Source organism: Microcebus murinus, chromosome 9, assembly GCF_040939455.1.
Source record: "Microcebus murinus isolate Inina chromosome 9, M.murinus_Inina_mat1.0, whole genome shotgun sequence".
NCBI lineage: Eukaryota > Metazoa > Chordata > Mammalia > Primates > Cheirogaleidae > Microcebus > Microcebus murinus.
The window spans coordinates 48,471,583-48,489,558 of record NC_134112.1 but is presented as its reverse complement, the minus strand read 5'-3'; the positions used below and the strand labels follow the sequence as shown (position 1 = coordinate 48,489,558).

At 32.5% G+C, this 17,976-nt stretch overlaps 1 protein-coding gene across 3 annotated transcripts in view; it reads left to right on the top strand.

Moving 5' to 3' along the window:
* Positions 1-17,976, top strand: part of CFAP69 (cilia and flagella associated protein 69) — a 65,055-nt gene that overhangs the window by 14,298 nt on the left and 32,781 nt on the right. For 2 of the 3 annotated variants that reach the window (XM_012779589.3, XM_012779588.3), the window contains exons 2-9: positions 1,032-1,091; positions 3,669-3,734; positions 6,349-6,458; positions 8,959-9,035; positions 11,896-11,994; positions 15,073-15,222; positions 15,326-15,503; positions 17,276-17,399. In XM_012779589.3, the coding sequence (XP_012635043.2) occupies positions 1,032-1,091; positions 3,669-3,734; positions 6,349-6,458; positions 8,959-9,035; positions 11,896-11,994; positions 15,073-15,222; positions 15,326-15,503; positions 17,276-17,399 (864 nt within the window). The remainder of the gene's footprint in view (positions 1-1,031; positions 1,092-3,668; positions 3,735-6,348; positions 6,459-8,958; positions 9,036-11,895; positions 11,995-15,072; positions 15,223-15,325; positions 15,504-17,275; positions 17,400-17,976) is intronic. The other variant, XM_076006451.1, reaches the window with a different exon arrangement.

The window sequence follows — 17,976 nt, the reverse complement described above, 5'->3', positions numbered from 1 at the left end:
CTTCTTGGTTGCATTTTCTAAGCGTTTGTTAAACAACTAACAATACTATATTTCAGGCCCAGTGGTGGGTGCTGGGGATGCCAGAAAACAAAAGTCTTCTCTCAAATGAACTTTGGGGCAGGAAGTCATAGAGGATAAATTTATAAACCCTTTCAGAACAATGTGATGAGAATTGTAATTGATGTACACTTAGGCTGCTGTGGGAGCACAGGGAAGAGACATTTTTCTAGCCTTTTTCATCCTTTGGGAAGGTAATATCTGAGCTTCATCTTGAAGGATCTGTAGAAATTAACCAAGGAGAGGAATAAGATTGTAACAACATAAGTGAAAACAAAGGTAGAGGTAAGAGACGTTACTGGGGAGTCATTGAATGGCTTAGATGGATTATGTTCAGATTTGAGTTTTATTATTCTGAGCATAGAGTAGAGGTCATTGTTGAAGGGCACAAGAGTGAAAACAGGGAGAACAGCAGGAAACCTGTGTAATTTAGTGAAAGGTAAGAACTGAATAAATCAGTAAGATGGACTGGGCTCAAGAAATATTTAAGATGTAAAATGTGTAGAATTTAGAAGTTTCTGTTTTCTAATGTGGACTACTGGAAGAATGCTCATACCAACTGAGAGGAGGGGATACCTAGTACAGGAAGGCAATCTCCTACCTGTAGTTTAGTAACAAGTCTTCATGTATCTGCATAGGCAAACTTAATGTAATATGTATGCACATAAAAGATAATTTTATTTCCTAAAGCATGGAAGTGCTGTTATTTCAACTGGTTTCTTGGGTCTTTTAGGATTAATGAAATCGAAAAACATTAAGATTATAAGATAATACTAGAATTCAGGAGGCTTTTTTTTTTACTCCAAAATTTATTTATTCTTACCAGTTTTCTTCTGCATTTCATTTTCCCCTTGCTATTTTATTGTCATAAGATTTTTTTTAAGTTACCAAGGGAAAATGTCATATAAAATTAGTGTGTCTGCTATGATTTCTTGATTCCCATGATATAGAATACTAACAGTTGTATTTTTTAGGGTGTTTTCAAGCCTATGGACCTTAATCATGTCATCAAACTCCTTGAAGAGACTGATAAGGTGAGTAAACTTTGAGAGCAAATTACTCTGCTGCATCACTTATAAATTTTTATTTCCCTGAAAGGTAACATGAATTCCCCTAAATTTTAGCTTCATTTATCTCCTTTTGTTGAAGATATTTCAAACAGTGTGTATCTTATATCCAAGGACTGTTTGAATTTAGTGTGAGCATTTTTAACAAAACAGGGAGGCCGGGGAAGGAGAATAGATTTTCTTATATGGGATGGACATACCCATAGTGGCTGTAAACAAAAGGAATCATAAGAGCAAAGGAAGGGTCATCTAGCCTCTACAAAGTGCTTGTTACCAACTAGGATTGGAGGAAGGGAGTGGTAGAAAAAAGGGTAACATGATGTACTAATTAAAATTTCCTGATATGAAATCAGACAAATACACACACATACAAACACATGCATATACATACTCATTGATAATTTATTTTGAGAGCAATCTTATATAGAATGTAATGAAATTATTTTGGGCACAAGACTCAAAATTGAGAGTTTAGGTATTGGGAGAAAGTATAACAAATATGTATGCACACATGCTCATCCACCACATGATATTATCCAAGAATTGACTTAATGCCTGAAAGCAGCACACACTATAAAATTATGTGGTGATTTCCAAAGAAGAGTGTATATTCTTAATAAGTAGAAAATGGATTAACCATAGTATAGCCTATCAAAACAAAACAATGTCCTATGAATAGCAGGCACAAAAATTTGGTCATTGTTTTAACATTTTTTTGGTCTCTACTTTTTTACCTTAAAGAAAAAACAATAACTCTAAAAGAATAATTTATCTTTTGCTGCCTAAGATTTCTGTGAAAAGTTATTTTTAAATTGTGACTATAGTTGCTACATAGAGCTCCTATTAGCTGTTTTGTTTGTTTGTTTGTTTGTTTGTTTTGAAACAGAGTCTCATTTTGTTGCCCAGGCTAGAGTGCCATGGTGTCAGCCCTGTTCACAGCAACCTCAACCTCCAGGGATCCTCCTACCTCAGCCTCCCGAGTAGCTGGGATTACAGGCCTGTGCCATCACACCCAGCTAATTTTTTCTTTTTTAGTTGCCTGGCTAATTTTTTTTTTCTATTTTTTAGTTGAGATGGAGTCTCCCTCTTGCTGAACTCCTGACCTCAAGCAATCCTCTCACCTTGGCCCCCAGAATGCTAGGATTATAGGCATGAGCTACTGTGCCCAGCCTCCTATTAGTTATTTTATAAGGCTAGGGGGAAAAAAGGATAAACAATGCTGTGGCTTCTCAGAAACAATTTAAGAAGATTAAAAGAACAGAAAGAATTCAATCATGAAAAGACATCACTGTATAGACTTTGTTTTCATTCTTAATTGACTGAAGATATTTGGTTTGCACAGAATACTGAGCATATTTTTAAAGTTAAAAATACAATTTCTAGAGTCAGATTGCCAAATTTGACTGCTATCACCACCACTTTTTAGCTGTATGTTTTTGGACAGATTAGTTAAAGTATTTCAGCTTGCATTTCTTAGTCTGAAAAAGAGGGATAACAATAGTATCTTCCTAATGGGCCATTTTGAAGATTAATGAAGTGATATGTATATATAGTGCCTATATGGTACATGGCATAGAAAAAATGCACAATGTACTTCAGCTATTATTATTATTTCTGAAAACAATTATTGCTTTTATATTAACCTAGATTTGAGTCCCAATTTCCTAATCAAATTTAAATGATAGTTTTTCTTGATTCATAGTATTTGTTCATATTTATGGTGTACGTGTGATATTTTGTTACATGCATAGAATGCATAATGATCAAATCAGAGTATTTAGGATATCTATCACCTCAAGCATTTATCATTTCTATGAGTTTGGAACACTTCAGATCCTCTGTAAGCTATTTTGAAATACACAATACATTATTATTAACTATAGTCACACTACTGTGCTATTGACCATTAGAATTTATTCCTTCTAACTGTATGTTTATACTTACTATCCTACTTCTCTTCATCCCCCCATACACCCTTCTCAGCCTCTTATAATTATCATTCTACTCTCTACCTCTATGAAAACAACTTTTTTAGCTCCCACATATGAGTGAGAACACGCAGTATTTGTCTTTCTGTGCCTGGCTTAATTCATGATTAATGATGTCCTCCAGTTCCATCCATGTTGCTACAAACGGCAGAATTTCATTCTTTTTTATGGCTGAGTTGTACTCCATTGTATACATATACCACATTTTCCTTTTCCGTTCACCCACTGATAGACACTTAAATTGATTCCATGTCTTTGCTATTGTACGTAGTGCTGCAGTAAACATGGGGGTGCAAGTATCCCTTTGATATACTGATTTCCTTTCCTTTGGATAAATACCCAGTAGTGGGATCACTGGATTGTACAGTAGTTCTGATAGTTTATTTTTATCCTCACTGTTTCAGGAAACATTTTATAATGCTTACATCATAATATAGTAATATAAGAATTACTTGATAATTTTAATGTGTGTACTTTGTTTTTATATTGAAGAAATTTTTAAAAATCTCAACAGGCTTAATAGCATAAAAAAACTAAAATAGATCATTTGTTTTAGGATGATTTTGAAGAAAAACAGCTTAAATGTGTTAAGAAACTGGTGCAGTGTTTTCAGAATGGACTTGTATCCTTTACATATATATATATATATTTTTTTTTTCATTCCATTTATCCTGAATCAGAATTTCTGTTAGAAAATGTTTTAGTTTCCTACTGCTGTTATAACAAATTATTACAAATTTAGTGGCTTAAAACAATGTACGTTTATTATCTTACAATTTCGGAAGTCAGAAGTCCGAAATCAGTCTCACTGGGCTAACTAAATTTAAAATATTGGCAGCTGGATTTTGGAGCATTTCAGGTTAAAAAAAGAAAAAGAAAGAAAAAAGAAAAGATATTGGCAGAGCTGTCCTACTGAAGACTCTAAGGAGAGAATCACTTCCTTGCCTTTCCCAACTTTTGGAGGCTTCCTGTATTCCTTGGCTCATGCCCTCTTTCTCTCAGTGGTATCACTCTCACTCACCTCTGCTTCTGTCGTCATATCTCCTTCTCTCTCTGACCTTCTCCTGCCACCCTCTTTCCCTGGTATGGATCTCTGTGATTACATTGAGCCCACCTGGATAATACAGTCTCGTTTTCCCATCTCAAGATTCTTAACTTGTCCAGGGGATTAGGACACTAACATCTTTAGGGAGGCCATTATTCTGCCTACCACAGAAAATATATAACATTTGTAATTTTTATAAAATATTTTCTATCAGAAAGTAGAAATAATATTGAAGAAACAGTATAACACAATTAACTGTGTGGATAAGTCAGTTTCTATAGTTTCGGAAAGACAGTGGATTTAGTTAGGAGGGCCGTGTCAAAGTCTGTTTCTGTCAATTTATGTGAGCAGTTTTACCTCTGATAAGCTTCTTAACTTCTCTACCCTTATAAAGTAGAGATAATAGCACCTCATGAGATAGTTAGGAAGACCAGATGAAATCAGGTAATGTAAGTGCTTGATAATCTGCAAAACAGTATGTCTTAAAGCTCTCTGTGCATAAGAACCAGTTTGTTGTTGGGTTTTTTAAAAGCCTTTGGGTATATATGCTATTGTAAATTACAATAAAAGTATAACAGGAATATCAGATTGTTATAAAAGTTTTTGAATGTCCGCCCACTTTCTGTACTCATCTTGTCACGGACTGGTAACATACAGTTCCAGAACTGACAGTCCTCCATAGCACAGACCATACGTTTAGTAGTACTGATCTAAATGACTTGAGAATTGTCTGACTTGGTCTAAAGAACGTATCAGTTGGGCCGGGTGTGATGGCTCACACCTGTAATCCTAGCACTCTGGGAGGCTGAGGTGGGCAGATCGCTCAAGGTCAGGAGTTCGAAACCAGCCATAGCAAGAGTGAGACCCCCCATCTCTACTAAAAATGGAAAGAAATTAATTGGTCATCTAAAAGTATATACAAAAAAATTAGCTGGGCATGGTGACACATACCTGTAGTCCCAGCTACTTGGGAGGCTGAGGCAGAAGGATGGCTTGAGCCCAGGAGTTTGAGGTTGCTGTGAGCTAGGCTGACGCCATGGCACTCTAGCCCGGACTCTGTCTCAAAAAAAAAAAAAAAAAAAAAGAACTTATCAGTCTCTATATTAGCTTATTCGAAACCTCCTAAGCCTTCTATTTAGGGAAACATACCTTACAGTTTTATCTAAGGCTTTTCTTACTACATTTTTGCCTTGATTTTATCTGGATCTGTTAGATCAGTCTGAGAGCTTGTTTATAGAATAGATATCAAGCACAATTTACTGGTAGCTGAAAAAGTCTACTAGCAAGTGATTTCTTCTCTAATCTTAACCTGACATCTGCATCATTTTTTTTTTCTCGAGTTCGATGGTTGGTGACAAATGGTTTTATTTCTGGATGCCTTTCATAGGCTGGCTTTCAAAGTTATAAAATTTAGCAAAGATAAGTTAAGGGAAGTATCTTGATCACCTCTCGAGGAAGTTAACAGAGCTTCATACTTATCTAGCTCTCCTGTCTCTTCCTGAGAAGGTCCTAGAAAGATTCTAGAAGTAATGGGATTCAAACAAGAGGGTAAGTCATAACTACCATGATTTCTTAGCTATAAAACAAAATCAATGAAATTTATTTATGTACCAATAGGAATTTTTAAATAGGTAAAATAAAGATGCTTTTTACTTGAATATCTAGAAAGGGTACATTTTGCTTTGATACTAGTTTTAAATGAAACAAAATACCAACTAATTTAAACCTTAAAAACAAGAAAATGCATCTGAGTTAAATGTTAACAAAGTAGAACAGTAAAGTAAGATTTGGATTGCTCATTCCAGGGCAGTTTGTGTGTGTGTGTATGGAGAAGGGGCTCAAGATGAAGAATATAATTGAGCTTAATCAAAAGTTAATTTTTTTCAATGTGTTATTATTACTCATTGCCAATAGGAAGTTACCAATCAACCAAATCAATGTTACAGAAATTGGCAATCTAAATTTAAAGTTGTTTCTTATTTAAAAAAAATTGAATAAGAGGTTACTGAGATAAAAATTAATATTCAAAAACATTTGGTTCTAAGTTTTCCTCTTTAGACTTCAAAGTAAGAATAATTAAAGCAGTATTCTACCATATTTAACAAAATAGATGGAATTTTACAGACTTTCTTGACAAAAGTGCTACAAAGATATTAATCTTAATTTTATTTCTTAACCAAAAATATTAAAGCCCTTAAGGGATTTAGCACAAATATTTAAAATTCTGAATCTGTGTGCAGGAAAGATTGAAAAACAGCCCCGTTTTATAGAATCTGCATATGATATCCTAAAATTGTGTAGGTAAGTTGTCTTTCTTTATTTTGTATTAGCATGCATTTTATTATGTTTTATTTTGTATTACAAAAAAGGTATCATACATTATAGTATAGCAGAGTGATACAGAACTCAGAAAAAATTGCTTGATTCCAGCAGTTGTTGCAAAGATAGTCAATTTCACTGTAGTTTGAGATTATTAGCCACAAGAGATTAAAATTTTAAGTAAACTAAAAGGTTTTCTTATAATTAGTTGTTCTCAGCAAATGATAAATATTAGATGAAACAAAGGAATTGTAGTATTTTTAGAGAATTGATTAAATTTATAGGTAATACTTATAATTTCAGTCTAGTTTTTTTCTCTTTAGAAAATTTGGCTCTCCAAAGTATATTAGGTTATATGTAATGTTTTATTTGGTTTTCCAAATTTGAATGAAGAATAAAATATTACCAGTTATGTTTGGTATGTATTTGTGAAATGTAAATTAGAGCTAAGAATTATGAAATTAATATGTTTCATCCTTTCTACTGTTATTTTTCCATCCGGTTCTGAGAACTGTGAATATATTGTGCTTCCTTGCTGCCACATAGTGGCTAAGCTAGGTATATTTTAAAATATCCATTTTTAATTCTCAATATAATACGGTAGAGGAAACTTCTTAAAGTAGGAATAAACCTTTTTGACAATTTTACCTTCTAAACCTCTCTACCAATTTAACTTTTTAAATTGTTTCCTTTTATATTCAAATAGTAGAAAGGTTTCGTAGGACTATGTATACATGATAGGTACTAATGCACTTTTAGGTTAGTAGCAATAGTATTTAAGATTTCTTAATTATTTACATTTAATTTTTTGATGTGTGAATAAAATAATCAAAATAATTTATTGAATTACTGCACTATGCCTTATTTCTAGTAGGAACTATGGAAAATAAATAAATGGTTGCACTGGTGTTTTCAAGAAACTAATTTGAAATTATTATTATATTAACATGAGATTGTATTATGTAGAGCACTTTTAAATTTCAAGGCTGTGCAAGTTCCAGAACACCAAGTTCATAAGCATCACCTTCAACATCAGTGCTCCTACAGAGCTCTGCCCAAAGTTGCTTCTCTATGAAAGCTTGTGACTGAATGTTTCATTGCATAATACGACAAATCTTTTGAACTGCAGTCTTCACTTTCCCTCATATTTCATAATTACTTACATTATTAATTTTTTCTATTTTAAAATTTCTACTTGTGTCCTAAAATCTCTACACCTCACCCTCACTTGTGTCTCCTTTCAAGACTTTTTTGGGAGATAAACACATTGAAAATAAAAAAAAATAAATAAAGTCAAGCCTTTCTATTTTGGCCTTTAAGTAGTATATTTTTCTCATTGCATCAGAAATATAATGCTTATTTTTTCATAACCTTTTTTGGTTGAAAACTCTTCTGATACTTTATTTTATAGGTTATTTCCTATGATAGAAAAGGAAAGCTTAGGGACAAAAAGCACTAGTTTTAGAGTTCTTCATTGTAGAGATCCAACAGTCAGCTGGATAACAAGTAATAAGTTATTTGTTTCAAAAGACAAATTCTAGCAAACACTAGAAATGAACTTCTGTGGCATTTATATAATTCTCCTTGTCATAACTTACCCTTCAAGTGTCTTTAAATTCAAATTGACCTGCATCCTTATGTGATAGTTCTCAATGCCATTTTTCAAACCCTTGCTTAATGTTTCTTGAAAAACATGAATTAAAAGTCCTATATATACAGGATATGCTATACTTTCAGTAGTACAGTAGGTTCAAATTTTGAATTCATGAAATGTCAAAACAGTTTATATATTTAAGATATAACTTTTATATCTCCTTTGAAATTTAGACTAATGACCCCGGTTCATGTGCCTGATCTTTTATGATTTATAAATAAGTTATTCTCAAATAACTTTGGTTATAGTAGCTGTGAAATGCAATTCTAATATAACTAATATTTGTTAACCTGAATTCCTTAGTGTCTACAAAAGCATTCTGTTATTTTGTGGATAGTAACTAATCCAGTTTATAAGGAAAATAGTACTTACCTCGAAGAACAAATAGTCTACTGATCTATTAACTGATATTTTGTAAACTTCAGAAAAAGCCCTTAAACAGTTTTTAAATTATAGGTGAGCCTAGATCTGTAGTTTGTATCAGATTATTCATCATCTTCTCTTGATAGAATGATAGCTATAATTCATTATTATTTTGCCCTCAAAGGGAAAGAGGATTCCTAAGTTTTTTATTCATGCAATGATACAAAATGGCTTTCTAAACCATACATTTTAAATCCATCTTTCTTCATTTTTATAAACCTATTTTATTGTAGTCAGTCAGTTAGAAACACCTTTTTTTTTATAGTTGTCAATTCCCCAGGGCTAAAGAATAGGATATCACCTTGATTTTACCCTTTAGAAAGGAAATTTCCCCTATTTTACAAATGATGCTTCAATTAAGGACTTTATTAAAAATTATTCTTATATTCTTGATTACTATTGAAGCTTGCCATTTTTGAAAAAGAAAGTATCGGATGAAATAACTTATGCTGAAGATACTGCTAATTCAATTGCGCTTCTGGGTAAGTTAAGATTTCCTTAAGATAGAGGGAAATGTCTAATTTAGCTATGTTTCACTAAGTACTTATTCTCTGTATCTAGCTTCTTCTCTTATTTTCTAGTTGGGAATTAATCATAGTGTGCTTGATAATTCTGGAATTATTTTCTACTCAGATATTTCATGATAACAATAAGAATATATGTTCCTTAAGTGCAGAGAATGGCAGACACCTCTTTGCACTTATCTGACTTGGTATTATTTAGTTTGATGCAATGTTTGTTAACTTTTCTTGTAAACCAGAAAGTTTACATATCCCTCTTTCAGTAATCACAAAAATGTTTTAAACTTTGAACACTAATACTTAATTGCTAGAATCATTCAGTGTTTAAGTATTCGTTAAATGATCTAAAATTCTAAATAAAATCATAAAATGGTAGAACATTACGAACTTTACTATAATATACATAAAGATGCAGATACCTCTATTTTGTACATAAAAATAGGAAAAATATCATAAAGAGTAGGCATTTATATCTGGGTTATTGCTTCATTTTCTAGATAAAGAAAATAATTTCCTAGGAAATGAAATCAGTGAAACACGAGGTCTTTGAGTTAGCTCCTGAGACATGACAGCATGTTACCAAAACAAATCCTACATTATTAATTTAAGTCTTTATTTGCATAGGAGAAATAAAAGATATGTGATTGTCTCAATAAATTTTTTAAAAAAACATTTATTGAATAATTATGTTTCCAGAATTATAATCCATACAGAAAAATGTTAGAGATTCAACTGGAATGAGTAAAAAAGGATTTTTATTTTTAACATAGAAACTAACCCTTTTATATCTAAGTAAATGTTATAGTCTTTAATTGTAGTTACTTTAGACAAACTACCTAGAGTCTATCTATTCTATGGCCTAGAGTAGGTGAAGGTATCGTGGAGATTAGATTAAATATGGATAGAGAACACCTTAGGAAGCAGGCAGATTGAGAAATAGTGAGAAATTTTAATTCTGTGATGATAGAAATTTTAATTCTATCAGTGGAAATTTATAGTGAGAAGCCAACTCAAAAGAGCACATGTTAGTATTAACAGATAAAAAGTATAGGTTTTGTTGGTAACATTATTTTAAAAATGCCCTCTTTGCCCTTATTATTTTAAAATGTTGCCTCTGAGTGTTGGATGATATTTGTATTATAAATACATGGTCCATTTCTTACTGTCCACCTGCTTTTTGCTTAAGATTGGTCACCTGTCTACAGAACACGTTATTGTCTTATTTGAGGGTAGTATGAATTCTTAGCTTTAAATGAGCTTCCTTCACTAATTACTGACTGCAAGTATTGCTTTTCTAGCCCTTATTTTTTTAATTGCTAGAAACATGAGTTTAAACTAAAATAATTGTATGTAGGATGCAGTGTTAAACAAAGGCTATTCATAATTTTTACTAATAACTTCCAATTTCTACTATACTAGTAAGTTATAGTACATTTTCTTCCAAATAATACATAGATATTTCTAACTGAAGAGCAGGATTCTGGGAGTGGATTAAGGAAGAAGTTGATACTCTGCCCCAAGATTATGAAACAGGAAATTATGAGATAATATCCAAATTTACAGGGAATAAAAGGGTGGAGAACCAGATAAGAAACTCTAGAATTTCCCATAAACCTGAATATTTGGGTAGTTTTATTAGAAATTTGCAGTTGTACTTGTTGCCCAAAGCTTTTTAAATCCTAGTGATTCTCCAACTCCAAAAGAAGGGTCCAAAAATAAAATTAAATTAAGAGTTACAATAATCTTGAAACTGTCTTTTGCAGACAGATTTTCCTAAAGCAAAGGTCAGGCTTTTCTTTGTGCTTCTTACTTTTGTCCACTTGTTTCCCTGCTTACTGACCACCTCCAGAGATGAACATTATGCAAGGCCTAAATGCAAAGGAGGAATACCGAATTATTCTTTTACCCTCAGAGAATCCATCCAGATCTGGTTCAGTCCTAAAGCTGATGCTACTGACTGCAGATGTCCTCAGGCATCCAGAGAATTTGGATCATTTCCAGAGTCTCACAAATCATTTTCAGATTTCACTGGGAATCAACACTTGTAGAACTTCAACAGAGTAAATGCAATCCAGTTTGAAATAAAAGCTAAAGCCAGTTCCGTGGTAGTTTAAATATGACTGAAAAGGAACGAATCCTTTCTATTCCCCAACCTTACCTAGATAACTTCAACATAAAAGTATTACATTTGCCCATAGGACAGACTGTCTTAAAACCACACTCCTATTCAGTCTGCCAGCAAATTGGAGAGCAAAGCTCACCTGGAACTTCTTGAAGCAAAGAATGTATTATTAAAGACAACAAATTACTGACTTTCTAGTTAGTGAGAAAAATACTAACCCATATCTTGCCAAAATAATAATGGTATCTAACATGTGTAGAACACTATATGCTAGACACTGTTCTCAGCCTTTTTCTTCTATTAACTCATTTAATCCTCACAACGATCCTAAATGTAGTAAATATTATTATACCTTTTATATAGATGAAAAAACTAAAACACAAGTGTGCATAGGTAGTAAATGACAGAGCCAGGATTTAATCAGACAGTCTGGTTCTAGCATTTATGTTATTAATCACTATTTTCTTCTTAGGAAAAAAAAGGCTGAATTGATTGAAGGGCCAAATATGTAAGGATAGGTCCAAGGTATTGTGTAGGTATATGTATATATGCATATATATGCAAATATATATAATTATAATCCAGTTTGAATCTCTGAGAATATTTTTAATAGTCATCATGTTATTAATATTTATGCTTAAATTTGAAAGTAAGCTTATGGTAGTGTTATTAAATAGCACTCCTTTATCTTTCTGGCAGGTGACTTAATGAAAATACCAAATTCTGAATTGAGGATACAAATTTGTAAGTGTATTGTTGACTTTTATCATGCAGAACCACCAAAGAAGCATATTCCAGGTAAAGTTTGCAGTGGTCCTTCATTAATACCCTGTGTATTAAGAAGACAGAATATTCTGTCTCATTTCTCTTTGAATTTGAAAGACACAGTAGGCTTATAACTGTAACACATTAAAAATAAAACTTTTTTTTGTAATCTTGAGCTCTTCAGTCATCCTAAAAAATTTGTATATACATTTCTTTCAGTTTTATATTTGCATATTTTTATTCTGATACTAGATATTTATGATACAATTTATAAAGTCACACCCAAATTAGTTTAATTTATAATTATTACCATTCATTACTCTTATTTAGTACTTTTGATAAATTATTTATTTTTTAAAATTATTTTTCTAATGTATTTTATATTTATTCATAATTTCTGTCCAACCCAATTAGATGTTAAATTACTAATGCTGGTGCCATTCTTCATCATGTTTAGGAAAAGAGTTCTGTACATTACAGTTCAGAGATCTTAATATATAATGGTAGAGTGGACCTCACTGAAATGGGTGATATCAAAACAGGGGGCACTTGCACTGTGACAGTATAATGTTAAGACATACTTCATATCTTCATAGTTTCTGTAATTTATAATCAATCTAGGAAGTGAGAGAAGATATAAATAATATTTTTAAAGTTATATGTTCCTTAATATAGGTGGACATAATCTGTGGTAGTTCAAAGAAAGATTATTTATGACTATGGAAAAGTGGGAAGACATCTGAACTAGAGAAATGAATAAGAAGATTATTAAATATCAAATTTGAACTTTTGATAAGATAGAATTATTTGGTAGATAATAGACATGGATACTAAAAGCATACAGGTTTGTAATCCACCCAAATAGAGATGAAAATTGAATCCATTAGAATGGTTGCATTTTCCAGGAGATAAAGCATATAAACAGAAAGGGACCAAGAATGACATCATGGAGAGTGCCCATACTGAGAGCTGGAAAAAATGATTCAGAGAAATTAGCAGTGAAGGGAGGTTCAAAGAGGAGGAAGACCTAAAGACTGCCACATGTTTTGTGCCAATGAATGAAATGTTTGATAAAGGAGGAAGTGGTTTCAGTGTTAAATGGTGCAGAGGCTTCTGTAATTGAGGAATGAAAAGGCCAAGTTAATGTGGTATCTGAAAAGGTATAATTTTTGACAGATCTATTGACATAAAGTAGTCATTGCAGATGCAGGATTAAAGAATGAGAGGATTGTGAGAATAAAGGCAGTAGGTTTGATATTGAGGCATTAGAGGCAGTTCATGAATGCAGACTTATATTTTAAGATCAGAATGTGAAGAGAAAGGAGGAAGATGGAACACAGCTCAACTATAAAAGAAAGGGTATTAAGGTTTTGATGTTTTGGGGATAGAAAGAAATTATGTTTGTAGGCAGACAAACTAGAAGCCGGTGAGTGGGAAGTCAAAATTCTCAAAGAAAGCACAAGGGGGTGGACTTAAAAGCACAAGCTTAGAGTTAACCTTGGCAGAATAACAAGCACCCTTCAAAGAATGGGAGACAAATGGTGTAAGAGTTAAGACAGAGAAATGTTACGCTGTGAAGAAGTGAGATTGACCTTAATTTGATCAAGATCTGAAAATTAGGAGTTTTAGTGCTCTCACTAACTGTCACACAGTTTCAATCGATGGGCATGGCTGGACATCTGATACCACAACTGAAAACTCCTCAGTAGAGTAGTTAAAAGAGACATAGCCCTGGAGTCAGGAATCAAGTCCATGAGCCTTACTAGTACTATATCATTCTATAGAAATGTACTCTCACTAGAAAAAGATACAGTAAGTATGAAGAACATTTTGGCCTATCCATATGATACACTATTATGCAAATAAAAAATAATGATTTTGGAAAATATTTTACACCATGGGGAGAAACTTACAATAAAAATTTTAGTGGCTATACTAGATATAAAATTATGTATATAGTGTGTTATTAAAATTGTATGCATATATTTAAAATGTCAGCAAGAAATAATACCAAAATGTTAATGTTGTTATCTATATAGATGGTAAAATTATAGGCAATTTTTGTCTTCCTCCTCATACTTTTTAAATGCCTTTTTAAATTCGTTCAGTGAGTTGCTGGGGTATACCATATGGAACTCATCACATCAATGGACAGGGCTTTATCCACAAGCAGAGATCAAATTTAGGAAGATAAGACAAACAGATAGGTATCTCAGAACTAGGTCAGAGTTAAGGAATCTAGTTGGTCTCAAAAGCCAAAAGTCAGACAGATAAGTGAGATCACTAAGAGAGAAAACAGCCTTGTCTCAAATAAACAAGTATCCTTTGGTATTTATTTAATCCCTCTCATTGAATGTGGTTAGGTAGATACCTACATCAAAAGGAGACATAGTGTTTCTTACAGATGCTAAGGCATCTGTAAGATGTATTAACAAGACATGTCACCAAGAATCAAGCTCCCCTAAAAAAATACCATTAAATTCATTTGCATTTATCAGAGTAGCATTAGATTTTTCACCTCTTATTTCATTGTGGACACCACATTAATGTCATCTCTTAAAAGCACTGAAGTAACGCATTGACCCTTACAGTGAAACTGAATAGTGAAAACATTCAGTATGTGTAATTACACCATTTTCCTTTATGGAAAGTCACATGTACTGACAAATAAGAAATATTGTTCTTTTTTAGAATTTAAGATGTATCCCCCAAATTTGTGGTCCTATTTCAAATGCTACACCAGGATCAGCAAACTATGGACCTTAGGCCAAAATAGACCCACTGCTTTAAACAAAGTCTAGTTGGAACACAACCATGGCTATGTATTTTTACATTGTTTATGGCTGCTTTCTTGCTACAAACATCATGCTACAATGTGCTACAGAGTTGAGTAGTTGATAAGAAACCTTATAACCTACAAAACTTAACTGTCTGGCCCTTTACTAAAAAATTTGCCCATTCCGATGCTATACAATTCCTAAAAGCCATATTCTTTTTAAAGGTTGTTGGTTATTGCTATTGCTTAATATGATAGATAACTTACTAATTCCTTTGGTCTCAATGATCATTATGTGAGATAACTGTATATATTTATTAACTAATTATTGTTAGGTTACCAGCAAGCTAGTTCATCATATAAGATTCAAATGGCTGAAGCTGGAGGATTGGCAAAAACAATGGTCCAGGCAATGACCTTGTTTGAAAATCAACTTGTTGAGAAACTCTGGGTACTGAAAGTTCTGCAACATCTCTCAACTTCTGGTTTGTATAATATTAAGTTTGAACACTTTATCATCAAGTATTTTTGTTTCCATCTAACAATGTCAATATTATAAAGCAAATAATTTTTAAAATTTATTTTCAGAAGTTAATTGTACTTTAATGATAAAAGCACAAGCAGCCAGTGAAATTTGTGCTCACCTCAATGACCCAGATCCCTCTGGACAGGTTCTATTTCGTTCATCAGAAATACTTTGGAACTTATTGGAAAAATCTTCAAAAGAAGAAATAATACAACAGCTTAGTAACTTTGAATGTTTGCTGTAAGTATATGTGGTTAGACAGGAATGTTTTTTAACCTTAAAATAATAGCCAGTGTCATAACTAATATCTTTGTTTTAATCTGTGTTCAATTAGACTTTTGATTCATGTAATGGCTATGTTTCAGGACATAATTTTTTATGCCATGATATAAATGAATCTGCACAATAACAAGTGCAGATTCTTTCTATGTGGAAGGCTTTCAAAGTTGGTTATTAAATTATGCCTTTGAATATGAAACATAAAATTAGATATTTAGAAGAATTATTTGTTCATTCAGTAAATCTATTAAGTGTTTATTCTGTTTTAGATATTGCAGTAAGCATTAGCAATAAAATGTGAGTAAGTATTCAAGTTGCTTATTCACTTATTCAATAAATAAATATTGTCTGTGCCAGGTTCAGTACTAGGCTACAGAAATACACTTGAAAATAATATAGGCATGGTCTCTATTTTCATGAAATTTAAATTATGCTAGTAGAGATAGGCAAATAAATAGACAACTAAAAGAAATTATACTAAATGTTATAAAAGAGATTAGTGGGAGATTCTACACATTTTTCAGAAGGTGAATCAGCACATTTTATTTACAAGTGACCAAAAACCTAACCCACCAGACTTAAGCAACATAGGAAATTTATGGACTTAAGTAGCAACAAAGTCAAGTGATAAAACTAGTTTCATGTACAGCTTTCTTCAAGGCTCAGCATGACTTGGTCTCTGTTCATCTCTCTGCACTGTCTTCCACTGTGTTGTTAGCTTTACCTCCAAGATCCACATAGTAAGACCTAAGAAGTCTAGGTTTACATCAAATCAAGCAGAAGAGAAGCCTTGTTATCTTGAAAGCTCAGAAAAAAATTTTGAATTGAGTCCTTGTTGGCTCTGAATGGTCTGATGTTGATCAAATGCCCATTCCAGAGTGAATCATTAATACTAATGGCAGTGGAAAGAATGCTCTGACTGGCTAAAAGGCAGCTTCACAGGACCAAAAGTCAGGGAGGAGTGAATGCCTAAATAAAAATAAGGATGCTATTAACATAAAAAGGACAAGTGGGTCACAGGGGCCAAAGCAACTAATGTCTACTGTCTACTGTAGAGGGAACTTCACCCAGAGTTGTAGAGTTAATGACTGCTTCTGAATGAACTCCAATCTAGTATCTGTGTGATAATTAGGAATTGGCTACACAGAAAAGTTTTACATGCAGAAAGCATCCTAAATAGGAGGAACAAAAGTGAAAATAGAACTTATCAAAATAAAAAAACTGAAATTCAGTATGATGAGAGCATAAAGAACAGGGTAGAACAGTCAGAGACAAGACTAACAATGTTAGCAGGGACCATAATTTGAAATGCCTAATAAGCCTTTTAATAAGGAGGTAGGATTTTATTCTATTACCAAAAGAAGTTTTAAGTGGCTTTAAAAAGGAAAATGACATAATTGAATATTTTAAGTTGGTCACTTTAACTACCATATATAGTGTGGTTTAGTGGATTCTTGTCTAGTACATAGTGAATTAGAGGCAGATTTGTGGAAAAATTAGAAACACTTTCAAACAAGTAACAGTATAATATAAAAAGGAAGAATTCTCTGGGGTCCCTTTTATAAGGGCACTAATTTAATCATGAGGGCTCCACCCTCATGACCTGATTACCTCCCAAAGACTATACCTCCTAATACCATCACATTAAAAACTAGGATTTCAACATATGAATTTTGATGAGACACATTAATTTCATAACAATATGATTTTTAAAATGTGATTTTACTTTCTAGGGCTTTGAAGGAAGTATTTAAAAATCTGTTTATGAGAGGTGTTAGTCATTATGACCGTCAGCTTAGAAATGATATATTAGTGATCACTACAATTATTGCTGACAATCCTGGAGCACCAATGATTGTAAGTATGAATCAAATTGCATTAGTTTTAATTGCAGAAGTGGTGGGAATGGGGGAATGGAGTATAGATTATGTTATAATATTTATGTATTTTGTTATAATTCCAAGTTATGCTATAATGTCATGATGGTCACCAGTATACTTATCACTCTGCCAGTTCTTTGCATTCCTTTGGGAGTTTGGCATCCTACATATTTTGTGATTTATGTACATGTTTACCACATATGATGCTTTTCTTTCTTTCCTGATGATTCAGATTTCCATCTAGCATCATTTCTCTTTCCCTAGAAGAACTTCATTTACCATTTCTTATGGTGCTGATCTGCTGGCTGCTGGCAACAAATTCCCTTAGCTTTCTTTCATCTGAAAGTATCTTTAATTCATCTTAATTCTTAAAGTCTATGTTCACTGAATATAGAATTATAAGTTGAAAAAATTTTTCTTTTGGCACTTCCAAGATAATGTACCAATGTTTTCTGGCCTCCATTGTTTCTGATGAGAATTATGCGTTTTTTCAAATCATTGTTTCCTTATGTACAATGTATCATTTTTTTCTGTATGTGTTCAAGATTTTCACT